At 33.0% G+C, this 12427-nt stretch overlaps 2 protein-coding genes across 2 annotated transcripts; one reads left to right on the forward strand and one right to left on the reverse strand.

The window, feature by feature from the left end:
- The first annotated feature begins 6207 nt into the window (after positions 1-6207).
- LOC123881633 (dof zinc finger protein DOF3.4-like) lies at positions 6208-7734 on the forward strand. Its single transcript, XM_045930354.1, has one exon. It carries the CDS (start codon positions 6756-6758, stop codon positions 7500-7502), a length of 747 nt encoding a protein of 248 aa, XP_045786310.1. The 5' UTR covers positions 6208-6755; the 3' UTR covers positions 7503-7734.
- Positions 7735-9168: 1434 nt separating this feature from the next.
- Positions 9169-11747, reverse strand: LOC123881634 (GDSL esterase/lipase At2g23540). Its single transcript, XM_045930355.1, has 5 exons — positions 11429-11747; positions 10825-10955; positions 10464-10712; positions 10074-10329; positions 9169-9612 (listed from the first exon to the last, which is right to left on the reverse strand). The coding sequence occupies exons 1-5, from the start codon at positions 11694-11696 to the stop codon at positions 9389-9391; spliced, it is 1128 nt and encodes a 375-aa protein (XP_045786311.1). The 5' UTR covers positions 11697-11747; the 3' UTR covers positions 9169-9388.
- Between the last annotated feature and the right edge of the window lie 680 nt (positions 11748-12427).

The following is a 12427-nucleotide window of genomic DNA, read 5'->3' on the forward strand; positions in this document are numbered from 1 at the left end:
GACTAATTAAGATGTGTGATTGATTTCTATTTGGTGTCTTTGGCTTACATTACATTTTACCTGTGTTGCGCGTTAGTCTTTCTAGTTAACCACACTTGAAAGTTGAAACTGGATTAGGATCTCCCAGTACAGTAAAGATAGTTAAACCACGAAAATCAAAGATAAAATAAAGAAGGGGAAAAAATAGTTAAACCACACCTATCAAAGGAAATAAGTACTTTTTCTTGTCTTAAATATAAATTGGGTTTTGCTAACGAATACTCCGGAACAGGGATGGATCCACATTATGGTGAATTGTGGCCATGGCCAAGGTTTTAAATTGCGGACCGCATCACCTGATGCGGCCGCAATATTGCGGATGCAGTAGGCACTGCAACCGCATCGGACCGCAATTGCGGTGTGAACTCAAATCACACGTGATGCCGCAACGCAACCGCAACGCAACAGCATTTCACCGCAACACAACGGAGTTTTGACTGCAACGGCCGCAACGGTTCAATCCGATATTCCTTTTCGTAAAAATTCAGAGAATCTCACCTTTATTTTTTCCTTTATGTCCTTTCATTTTAGAGTTTCTGTCTTCTTATGTCTCGATGACTTAAAAATGAATTAAAATTTATATAGAATTATAAGTAAAAGATATATAAGGAATTACAATAATTATAGTATTTTTTCTGTGTTTGTGCGGATAAAAAATTATTTCACGTCGCAACGGCCGCAATTACATCGCAGTGTCCGCATTAGCCGCAATCGCAATACCTGCAACCGCAACCGCATCCACGACCGCAACCGCAATTTAAAACCTTGGCCATGGCCACACCAAAATTTCCATTACTTAGATTTTTCTTACTTGTATGTAGGCAAAATTACATCAAGGATCCTTTATCTTATTTATTTGTAACACTTTGGTCCTTTATCTTTTATTTGTAACATATAGGTCCTTTATTTTGTATATTTGTAACATTTCGGTCCTTTTTTTCATTTTTTATTAAAAAAAATACTGATGTGGCTTGCCACATCAGATAATTCTATTTATTTTTTTGACAAAAAGATAATTCTATGTTTTCAAAATCTATTTTTATTAAAAAAAATTAAGAAATTAAAAAAAAATATATGAAGATCTTCATCATCTTCATCATGTTCTTTTGAATCTTCATCTCTAATTTTCAAAGTATTTCCTTTCCTCTCCATTTAATATAGATCTATGTGTTATGTTCTTCTAAACTAAAAAATCTCCAAATTATCATTAAACCTATAAATGATTTGTCAACAAATTTGGGATTTTTAAGAAAAAAAATTCTGGAAATTAATTCCATAAATTTTCAAAAGAAAACAGAGCAACCCTTGCTCAATCATCTTGCTTCTACATGTATATCATAGCACTTCCAGATCTAAATGCCCTAAAAAATACTAATGTTTGAAGTCAATTTCCAATCTTAACAATTTTTAGGGTTAATGATATATTTAGGGATTTTTGAGTTTAGAAGAACATAATATATAGATCTATATTATATGGAGGTGTATTGAGATTCTTATTTTTTTATATAAGGAAGAATATGAAGATTTGAAGATATGAAGAAATTGATGAAAATGATGAAGATCTTCATCTTTTTCTGAAATTTTTTTATTTTTTTAATAGAAATATTTTTTTAAAATAAAAATATCTGATGTGGCAAGCCACGTCAACATTTTTTTAATAAAAAATGAGGAAAAATGACCGAAATGTTACAAATATACAAGATAAAGGACTTATATGTTACAAATAAAAGATAAAGAACCAAAGTGTTACAAATAAATAAGATAAAGGACTACCGGTGTAATTTTGCCTTGTATGTATATTTGTAATACATTGTGGCAGAATGTGGCCATGGCCACACCTGGTTTATACTATTACTTCTATTGTAATACAGTAAAACTTAGATTTTTCTTTTCCTTTAAATTTTTCACGCCTATTGATTTTTCACAAATATTTTGTTTGAATTTTGGAATTCCAAATGTGATTTTGGTTGTCCAAGTTCTAAAATCCGAACTAAGAGATTGTCGGGTGTTCATAATCACAGCCCCTTGGTCAGTGACCTTTTTTTATTGGTCTCAAAGAAGGTATTGCCTCTTATCCGGTAAATCACTTGTGTTGCTCTAAATCTATAAATATTCTCCTTCATTTTTACTTTTTATCATTCATTCTCCTCTACTCTCTTCTCCAAACTATCTGTCCTTTTCTCCCAACTAACTTTTTGTCAATTCTTTTCTCTCGACTATCTACTCTTGTCAACGAGAGATTGTTGAGACATGATGATTGAAAATGTTAAGATTGATCCAACGAAACCTCATGAATTTCCTTACAACTATAACACAAATGAGGTTTTCTCTGTGGTGGGTGATTATTCCGCCACATTTATGGTTGGTTGTGAACAAGAGGGTTTGAATTGCTCTTGTTTGCACCCAAAAATGGAAAGTTGGATTGCCTCATAGTTTATTCCTAGAAAGAGATGTCAGCGGCAGACTCTAGACAATCTTGTTTCGCCATAATTTTATGTAAATTATATTTTATTAATTTTCATGTAATTTTTTCGTCTAATGTTTGATGTAATTTTACAATTTTATATAGCTGACTAAATGATTTTTTTTAAAAAAATATATAATGTAATTGTTGGCTACTTAAGGCGCCAATAAATTTATAGTAGATATGAAGTTGTTGGCGGTTTAAGTCGCCATGAAGTTTAGACAGATTTTATCACCATTTGTGGGCGATTTTAGCTGTCAGAAAATGCAAAACTGAGTCAGAAACTTGTTGGTGACTTTAGCCGCCAAAAAGTGGTCGTCCGTTCTATTTCATACTTGTTGGCAGTTTTGACCGCCTAGAAACTTACCAACGAAATTTTTTTTTGACGGATTTTGGCCGTCAGCTGCCAGCCAATAAGTTATACAGTTGTTGACCGCTTTTGGTTGTTCTTGATGGCTTTTAACCCCAAAAATTTGATGTTTTCTTGTTGTGCTTATCCACCGACAGCTCTAATGGTAAATGTAACTGAGATACTCAACTTTTTTATGGTGAATAATAAATTCATGGCGAGGAATACATTCTTGGTATTTAGCAATGTTGATGCAAGCTGCTATGAAATTGAAATCGTGTTGGTCTTAAAATGTCAATGGTAATTCACATTTAAGATAATTTGGAGATCTTGTTCTAAATTTTAAAAAATTAGACACAATATTGCTACTCTTTGGAAGCAGATTATAGTAGAGAATTTGCAGTTTGACTCATGACAATATATTTTTATGTTCTCACGATGCGTTTAGAGTGTGTCTATGTATAGAAAAACTCATGTTATTATCTTTGGTAAAAGAAATAACTTTCACAATGTATCAAAGATGTTGTACTGGTCTGGTGGCTGAACTCTTTCAAATGCATTTATGTGTGTTCAAATAGGTTTCAAACCTAGTACCCTTGTTTAACACAAAATAATACAAATGCTAGATTAAAAAGAACATTATGACAAATTTTTATCATTACAATATTATATCCCATTTAATTAACTTTCCAATTTTTCTTTTATATTAGAATTTGAGAGTTGAGGTTTGCACTATACTTATAAAGGCTATCTATGTCATATCTCTAGCCAATGTGGGACTTCTAACACACCCCCTCACGTCCAGAACTGAATAAGCTGAAACGTGAAATCAACAACAACGGGTGGCCCAAATATGAGAGGTCTCCACAACAAACAACAAATGGATCTAGGATAGGCCCTGATACCATATTAGAATTTGTGAGGCTTATACTCAACCACAAAAGTTAGCTTGAGAGTTGATGTTTGCACTACACTTATAAAGGCTATCTATGTCATATCTCTAGCCAATGTGAAACTTCTAACACTTGAGCTCTGAAATTTGAGGTTTTTTCTAAACGGCAAAATATATTATATATTCAGAAATAGTAAGGAGTATAATGAGAGGTACTAGTCCAATACAAAGGAGAAAGTACAAGTACCTAGTACTCTAAACTAGATACATACAAATACAATCATTTAAGAATACAATCTAAGAGTCCTTTAACCATTCATAAAATAAGTAAGGAATCACATTTTTCTATGCAAAATCCACTCCCAAGACTTCTTTGAATTACCTCCATTAATGCCTCAAAATTTTGGTTTCTATGCAAAATTTGAGGCCTTATATTATAGTTGAACTTAAGTACCGTCTTATAATGAATGATTCAGTTAAATATTTTACGCATTTCAATACATAATTTAAATTATTACTCCCTTCGGTCCTTATTATAAGGAACACTTTGAAAAAATCACACAGACCAATAAAGCACATTTAACATAGTTATTTTCATTTAATACTCTTATAAATTTTAATTTATTCCATGTATACCCTTATTTAATTACTCTTTATTCAACTAATTTACTTATTTTTAAATTCTCTCTCATAATAAATAAGGGCATAAGTGTAATTGAACATTTAAAACATTTGAAAATTGGTCAAAGTTTCTTATAAAAAGGACCAAATTTTTTACCCTAAGTGTTTCTTATAAAAAGGACCGGAGGGAGTATTATTTTTAATTATATATTAGTAAAAATTATACAAAATACCACCATAGTATATGTTAATTGAAATAGATAAAAGGATGCAGCCAGCCAGCCACAACAAAATGTGTTGATGACAGATACAGTTTGGAAAATAAAAAGGAAACATGTGCAATGCAATTAATTGTGTAACAGTGTAAGATAAATTAAGGAAGTATATAAACAACAAAAACAAAAATACAAAGTAATTAAAGATTCCAAAGTTGTCTAAGAATCACAGTTGATATGTATCTCTTGTCTCAATCAAGTAGCTGCTTGGGGATGATTATGTTAGCAGCTTCAGTTGGATGGATATATATGGATCCCAAAACTAAACACATGCTTGTACTTATCATTGCATATATTTGAAGTTGGCCCTACATGGAATTATCCCAGCAAATTGCGCCCCATTTCCATAGCATGCTCCGAAATTAGAGGGGTGACCCAACTCATTATTCTGTCCCCCCTGCCCCCACTTACTCCCCATGCTAATCCTCTGCAATTACAAATTGAATTGAAAATCACACCGGAGAGGATTCTTCTTTTCTTACTTTGCATTGCATTTGTAGCCCCCACTCGATCAATCTAACTATAACAATCACAGTTCTAATTGATGATATGTGCTCTGTATTTGAAATATAATCTAACTATAAACTTTGAACCACGACATTGGGTGTGAAATATAATGCATAACAATCACACTCGATGTCGTCGCTCACCCTGCACGGCTGCACTACTATAGGGGCCGGACCTATTAATGACATGAGGTCTCGATAAAAATCTGTGCAGTATTAAAACTATTTTAAGATCTAAATTACTGTAACGTAGATTCCCACAAACACATAATAAAAATACTAGCGGCCAGGCAAGCGCGTTATGCGCCTGCCTGTGTCTAACTTATGTCGAAAAAAAAAATATGTCTTATGTTATTGTGAGTTTGTTAATAAAAGATTTTTGTTGCTACTAAAAAAATCAAGGGTGTTGTTAGTATTATTGTTAAGTGTTATTTCAAATGATAGTGAAAGGCAAAATGAATCAAATAAAAAGTCAGCCCAAACTTCCATATCCCTTTATATATTGTTATAGATAATAAAAACTGTAATTATTGTAATTTCTTATGTATATTTTCTTCAAAATGTTCATCTAGATTCTAATTTTCTATCTGGTGCGATCTATTGCAGCCAAAACGTTGTTGCATTGCAGAAAAATACTATTACGTTATGGTTTCATTGCGACATCACGTGTGATTTAAGTTCGCACCGCAATTATGGTTCTATGCGGTTGCAATTAATCAATTTTCCTATTTTGTATTGTTTCCGTTGTTGGTTTGTCTTGGTTCATTGGTATGTACTACGTATAATTCAATTGAATTAGTTATTCAAAGTTAGGTTTGGAATACTTGGTGGTACAGTAACTAAACAATGACATTTCATATGATTTTTTTTTGTTTGTATTATTAGTAGTGTATTCTTACATGTGCATAAAACGATACATTTTTCAAGAGATAAGTTTGAATTATGTTGGTCTAATTAGAGAAAAAAAAATAGAGTAAGGTGAGAAAAGACTAGAATGTGACATTATGCATCCATAGTTGTTTAGAATAAAAACAAAGATCGAACTTCAATGTATGTGTATGGATAATAATCTGATTAGCCAAAAACCCTACGGTCTATAACCTCCCTCTGTTAAAGCAGATTGTATGAAGATAAGACAGGAGAATCGAATATATGCATAAAAAATGAAATTGATTGGTAGAGAGATTTGTGAGGTGTTGTGCAGATAGCGCAGCCCTATGAGCCGACTAAAATACAGTATCGTGCTTAACAACAGAACACAGAACACATACTACTGACACTGTGCTGTAGTCTAGTCTGTACTAAAGCTGAAGGAACCCACTCTGTCTGTCTGATATAAGACTCAGAATATGTCTCTATTTTCACCATACATGATACAATATTCTCTCTGACTCTCTCTCTCTCTCTCTCTTTGTCTCGTCTCATTCATATCCCACACATTACTCTTTCACTTGTGTGTTTCCCATAAAACCCACCCACCACACTTAAAACTATAGTCCTATACACAACACTCATCACACTTCATAACTTAACATTTTTCTTCAACAAAAAACTTGTTTGTTTTCTCATTTCTCTTAGTAGTAACTAATAACTTGTTCAAAACTAAACAATGCCATCTTCGGATTCCGGTGAGAGCCGTCGATCAACCCAACCACAAAACCGTCCAGGTCCGGGAGCACCTGGACCTGAGAAAGAGAATCTACCATGTCCTCGTTGTGATTCAACCAACACTAAGTTCTGTTACTATAACAACTATAACTACTCTCAGCCACGCCATTTCTGTAAGGGTTGTCGCCGCTACTGGACTCAGGGAGGTACTCTCCGTGACATTCCAGTCGGCGGAGGTACCCGGAAAAATGCCAAGCGCTCCCGAACTCAGCACAATGCGGTGACCTCCTCTTCTTCCTGCTCTGTGGTTAGTTCAGCACCGGAGCACCACCACCAGTATCAATCAATGACACCCATCTCCGCCGTACACGGTGGCACTATGCCATTCTGTGGTAGTAGTGTTGTTGAGGGTGATGGAAAACAGAACATGAGTGTTTCTGGGAGCTTCACTTCATTGCTGAACAACAGCAATACTCAACAAGGGAACTCTGGAGGATTGCTTGCTTTAGGTGGATTTGGGCTTGGGCTTGGACAGGGGCTTGATGAAATGGGCTTTGGGATTGGTGGGGGGAGGACTGGTTGGGGTTTTCCAGGAATGGTGGATGGATCAAACATTGGTGGTGTGCCTGTTGTGTCTTCAAACTTATGGCAGTTAGAAGGTGGTGAAGGTGGTTTTGTTGGTGGTGGTGATCATTATTTCTCATGGCCTGGACTTGCAATTTCAACACCAGTAAATGGACTCAAATGAAACTCATTCTAATTTTTTGTTTTTGTTTCAATGGAAGGTGCTGTTAGTTTAAAAGTTTAGTCTTTTTTTCTTCTTCTTTCTGGTATGGCGTGCAATGGAATTTGGGTATAATCATAGTAGTACAACTAAGACTTTTTTTGTTTTGTTTTGTTTTGTTTGAGTCTCTTGAAATCCTCTTGTCATGTGTATGTTTACTGGATGGATTAATTAATTAATGGTGTTTTATGACTGATTAAGCTGTGTGATTGATTCTATATAGCACACGTGTTCTGGTATCGGACACCAAGACAAATAACGCTTATAATTACATTGAATTATGTTTTTTTTTTTATAATTATTATCGATGTTATGTGTCAGTATTTGTGTTTTGTGTTTTGTTCGATGTTTGTGTTTAATTTTGTGTATGTATCTGTGTTTTATATATATATAACTTCACTTGAAATTGGATTAGGATCCCAGTAAAGATGATGCAGTTATATATGGTTAAACTAATCCTATTAGAGGTTGAATAAAATGGCTCAATATATTTTGTTGTTTGTAAGCTAAAATTTCAAATTAAAGTTTAGTGAGTGCTGTTTGTCTCATGCTCTAAAATACTAATTTCTATTTTTGGTGGCACTTTTCTTTGATTGTCAAAGAGAGTAATGATAATGTGATCTTGTGGGATACTTCCTCATTACAGCAAGTTGTATATGTTCCAACCAACTTTGTGCAAAGTTTTCTTTTTTGACTGGCCTTTGTAATAGTAATAGTTAGGTAACCAAATATTTGTTGTGGGCCTGGAAGAACGTTGATGACTTAGAAGCTGTACTAGTATAATAATAGCTCACATTTATATTATTTTCCTCGTGACATGCATTAGACATTTAGACCACATGATTTGTTTTTGAGAGGTACTACTATTAATGTGTGCCCAATGTTCGCATTGGATGATGAATTCATTTTACATGCCTTTAGATGTATGTAACTTGAGAGATATAGATGTGATCAGAAATGAGAAATATAGATAAAACAAAGTATTTGATCTAAAATATGAAGTTCAAATATCATGATTGTTTAGATACAAAATTGAATGTTTTTTGGGAGAAGTTTTGTGGACTAAGCTATACTAAAAAAAACTTAGTATAGGTTAGTTCCGTCGGAGTTCAACGTTCTCAATTATCCACTCTTAGATTCTAAACATGACATTGAAATCCTGCGGAATTAAGCTATACTAAGCTTTATTTCATTGACAATTTAACTACTTATATAAGTTAAGTATGAAAAACTGCATTGTTTTACAAAATAGAGAAATGGTATAATCAAAAATAGTTTCTAGATTTTCCTTTGCACAGTGTTGTTTTCCTTTGGATAAGGGAAGCTCATCTGGGGTTGAGCTGTGGAATGGCTCTGCCTCTTATGCATTGTTATTTGGTGTGGTGGAAATTGGGCCATTTTAGTCCGTAACAAATACTAGTTGGATAGAGAACAAACAGTTCAAATTTTAATGTCAGATTTTATAGTTTTTAAGGAACAAACCAAAATACATTTCACTCTATACTCGTTAGTTAGTTTAGTGGTGATTGGCGCTGAACTTGGTAGGGAGGATTGCGGTTCGATCCTCCACAACTTGGTTTGATGCCAGAATTGACCCCGAACCAAATTCAAATAGTGGTGAAAAAAAAACCAAAAATAAAATAAAATGGAAAACTTACATATGTATAATTTGTTAATTAAAGTAAATAAAAGGATGTAGCTACAACAAAAGGTGTTGATGCACATACACACTTTAGTATACAATACAATTAAGTAACAAAATAAAATAGAAGGAAATCGTATGCATGCAATTGTGTAAAACAAATTGAGGAAGTATATAGAAACAAAACAAAAATAAATTGAAAGATTAATTAAAGATCCCTCAGTTGTCTAAGATTGACAGGAGATATGTATCTCTTGTCTCCATCAAGTAGCTGCTTGGCTATGATTATGTTAGAAGCCTCACTTGGATGGTATGGATCCCAAAACACATGCTTGTATCTATCATTGCATATACTTGAAGTTGGTCCACATGGAATTATCCCAGCAAATTGCCCTCCATTTCCACAGCATGCTTTACTTGATGTTGTGAATCCTACAAAAATATTTAATAGATTATATAAATGATTATGTATAAGTTATTTTTATAAATAAAGATAAAATCAAATTGTTTTTATATAATTAGTTATAAGCTGATTTCATAAGCTATTCTAGAGAACTTATGAAAATAAGTTGAAAACAGTTGTAGATATGTTATTAGATGTTTCTAAACAATCTTACAAAAACTCATGTCATTAGGTAAAATCAAATAAGTCGGTCTAAAACAGATACAAACCAAAATTCAATTGTGCAGTTAATCTAACGACTAAGAATATTATTCTCTTTAGCCATTGAACCCAGCGACGTCCAATATTTGGCTGGATTAGTGGCTTGAAGAATATTTTCAACAGATTAATCCGACCACATATTTGAATCATAATTTAAATGAAGATAATATATAGCATAGATCATGCAAAAAAAAAAAAAAGGAAATGAAATGAAATATTTGGTATTTACCATATTTATCATAATTTTTAATGAGTTCCATGACTAAATCATAGACATTTGCAAGGACAAATGTGGCTCCAGGGAGATTATCATTTAGCTCAGCAAGCATATCCTTCAATCGACCATTGTATTGAATTGCAAGTTTATTAGCTAAATCCACACATTCATCTTCATTCAATTGATTGATAGTCTTTTGGTAAGGTATACATCCTATTGGACCAACATTGCCTATCACAAACTTTCTAGCATCCAATTTGTAAAGTCTCTATCATTCAAACATAAAATAAAATATGGTCATTAATTGTTTTGGTCGGGGTCTCAACTCGGATTCAAACATTTTTATGTTCAATCAGAGTCAAATTTAAATTAAGAATGAGATAAGATAATTAAGATGTATACCGTGAGTTGGGCCCTGAAATGATTAATCATATCGTCTACGAAAGCATCTGGGCTCTGAGAAATTCTTGCTCCAACGGAAAGAACCGGGAGAAGATAATTGTTGAGAAAATCATTGGCTCCAACAGTGATGGAGAAAATTGATTCCTTCATTATGAAATCTCTTGCTTTGGATGCACCAAGAAGTTTGTCAATTTGTTTTCTTGTTATGGTGAAGTAATCTATTTGAACATCCATTCCTATCCTATTCACCTGAGAAATTATAATAATTAGGTTTAAGTATATGACATGAAACAATTATATTTTTTTTAATATACATAATTAATGATTAAGAAATAGTAATAGGGGAGTTTGAAATACTAACAAATATTCTTCCAGTTGCATTAAGAATTCCTCCTCCTCCTGAAGCATAATTAACTCCATAGAGTATTGATTTTCCAGTTGCATTTGGAGCTAAAAATGGGACAGCATAGTTTGGTTGTCCCAATTCCTCTCCTGAAAAGTTAAAAAATAAATAAAAAACCAATATATTAAGAAAAATAGGGAAAAAAAAAGTTTAGTACTCATACATTACATCATTCTTCTTCTTTTGTTGGGAAAAGAAGAAAATATATAGAGTTTAGTCTTTATAATATTTTACATCATTCCTTCTTTTTCTTCCGTTAATCCAACCAAATCTTGAGGATTAGGGTTCGATGCAGTCAAAATATATTGACTGCAGTGCAGTCGGTCACATGTAAACCGTCTGATCAAGATCATAAAGTTCAAATTTTAAGATCAGATTTTATAAATTCTGATCTTAATTAATCTAAATCGTCTAATCTTTAATTAGACGGTCCAGATTCCGCACATAATCCAAATCTTGGTTATTAGACGAATAGATTGATGTAACATTTGATCGCGGATAGAAGGAAAACAAAAATACAAAATTATTTGTACCCAAAAGAAGAAAAAGAAAACAAAATTACCTACTAGATCACCAATGGTTCTTCCATTGGTGTAACGGCCAGTAGGGTTTCCTCCGGAAGCTTTAAAATCGATTCCATTAGGAGGAATGTTTGCCTTAGAAAGAGTTGAAAGATAGTTATTGTTTCCTGCATCCACCAAAGAGTCTCCAAAGATGAAAGAAGCTCCTAAGCCATTTTTTTGAGCTACAATATTTCCATAAAAGCTCATATTCACAAGCAAAAATAGAAGGACCAACATGTTATAACACTTCAATGCCATAGTTTTCATGCTCCACAAAACATCACCTAATGAAGCACTTAAGTAATATTTAGTACAAGGTGTTTATAAATTATTTTTTCCTTTCCTTCACAAGAGAAAACTTGTAATAATGTTTTAATTAAGTTAGATTTGGTTTGACCGGTTTTATAATAAAAAATTATAATTATGGGTGTACAAGTTGAACACGAATTTTCATATGGTAGGTTATCAACATTGTTCAGATTTCTCACCGTGCTATGGCATTGGTAAGCTATTTGAGACATTGCTTTTACAGTAAGCTAATTATGTGATTCAACGTAATATGTGGCTTAGTTTTACTCCTGCATATATTATTAAATTTCACACTTGAATTGTGCGCCATTTTTTAAAGAAATAATAACTGGGTTAATTCTAATTTTATAATGGTAAAATAATTGGGTTAATTTTAATGGTAAAATTGTTAAGCAACGTTAAAAGATTTTAGTCCACTTAAGCATGTTGTCAGATGTTCGATTTTTATCTAGTGCGTGTGGAGAAAATTTAGCTAGTGTGCCACACAAGTTTCTCGATGGAAATTAGTCACCGCTATTGCATTTTTGATCCCCCACTTTATTAAACTCACGAAGATAGTCCCTCTATTTTAAAATCGAACTTTTTGGTCCTCAATTTTTTTGTCATTCTATTTTTACATTTGTTGCAATTTTGGTCTTAAGCTCTTTCTTTCTACCCTAAAAGTGGTGACTTTGGATGCCAGAAAATGT

Source organism: Trifolium pratense, linkage group LG4 (assembly GCF_020283565.1).
Source record: "Trifolium pratense cultivar HEN17-A07 linkage group LG4, ARS_RC_1.1, whole genome shotgun sequence".
In the NCBI taxonomy this organism is placed as follows: domain Eukaryota; kingdom Viridiplantae; phylum Streptophyta; class Magnoliopsida; order Fabales; family Fabaceae; genus Trifolium; species Trifolium pratense.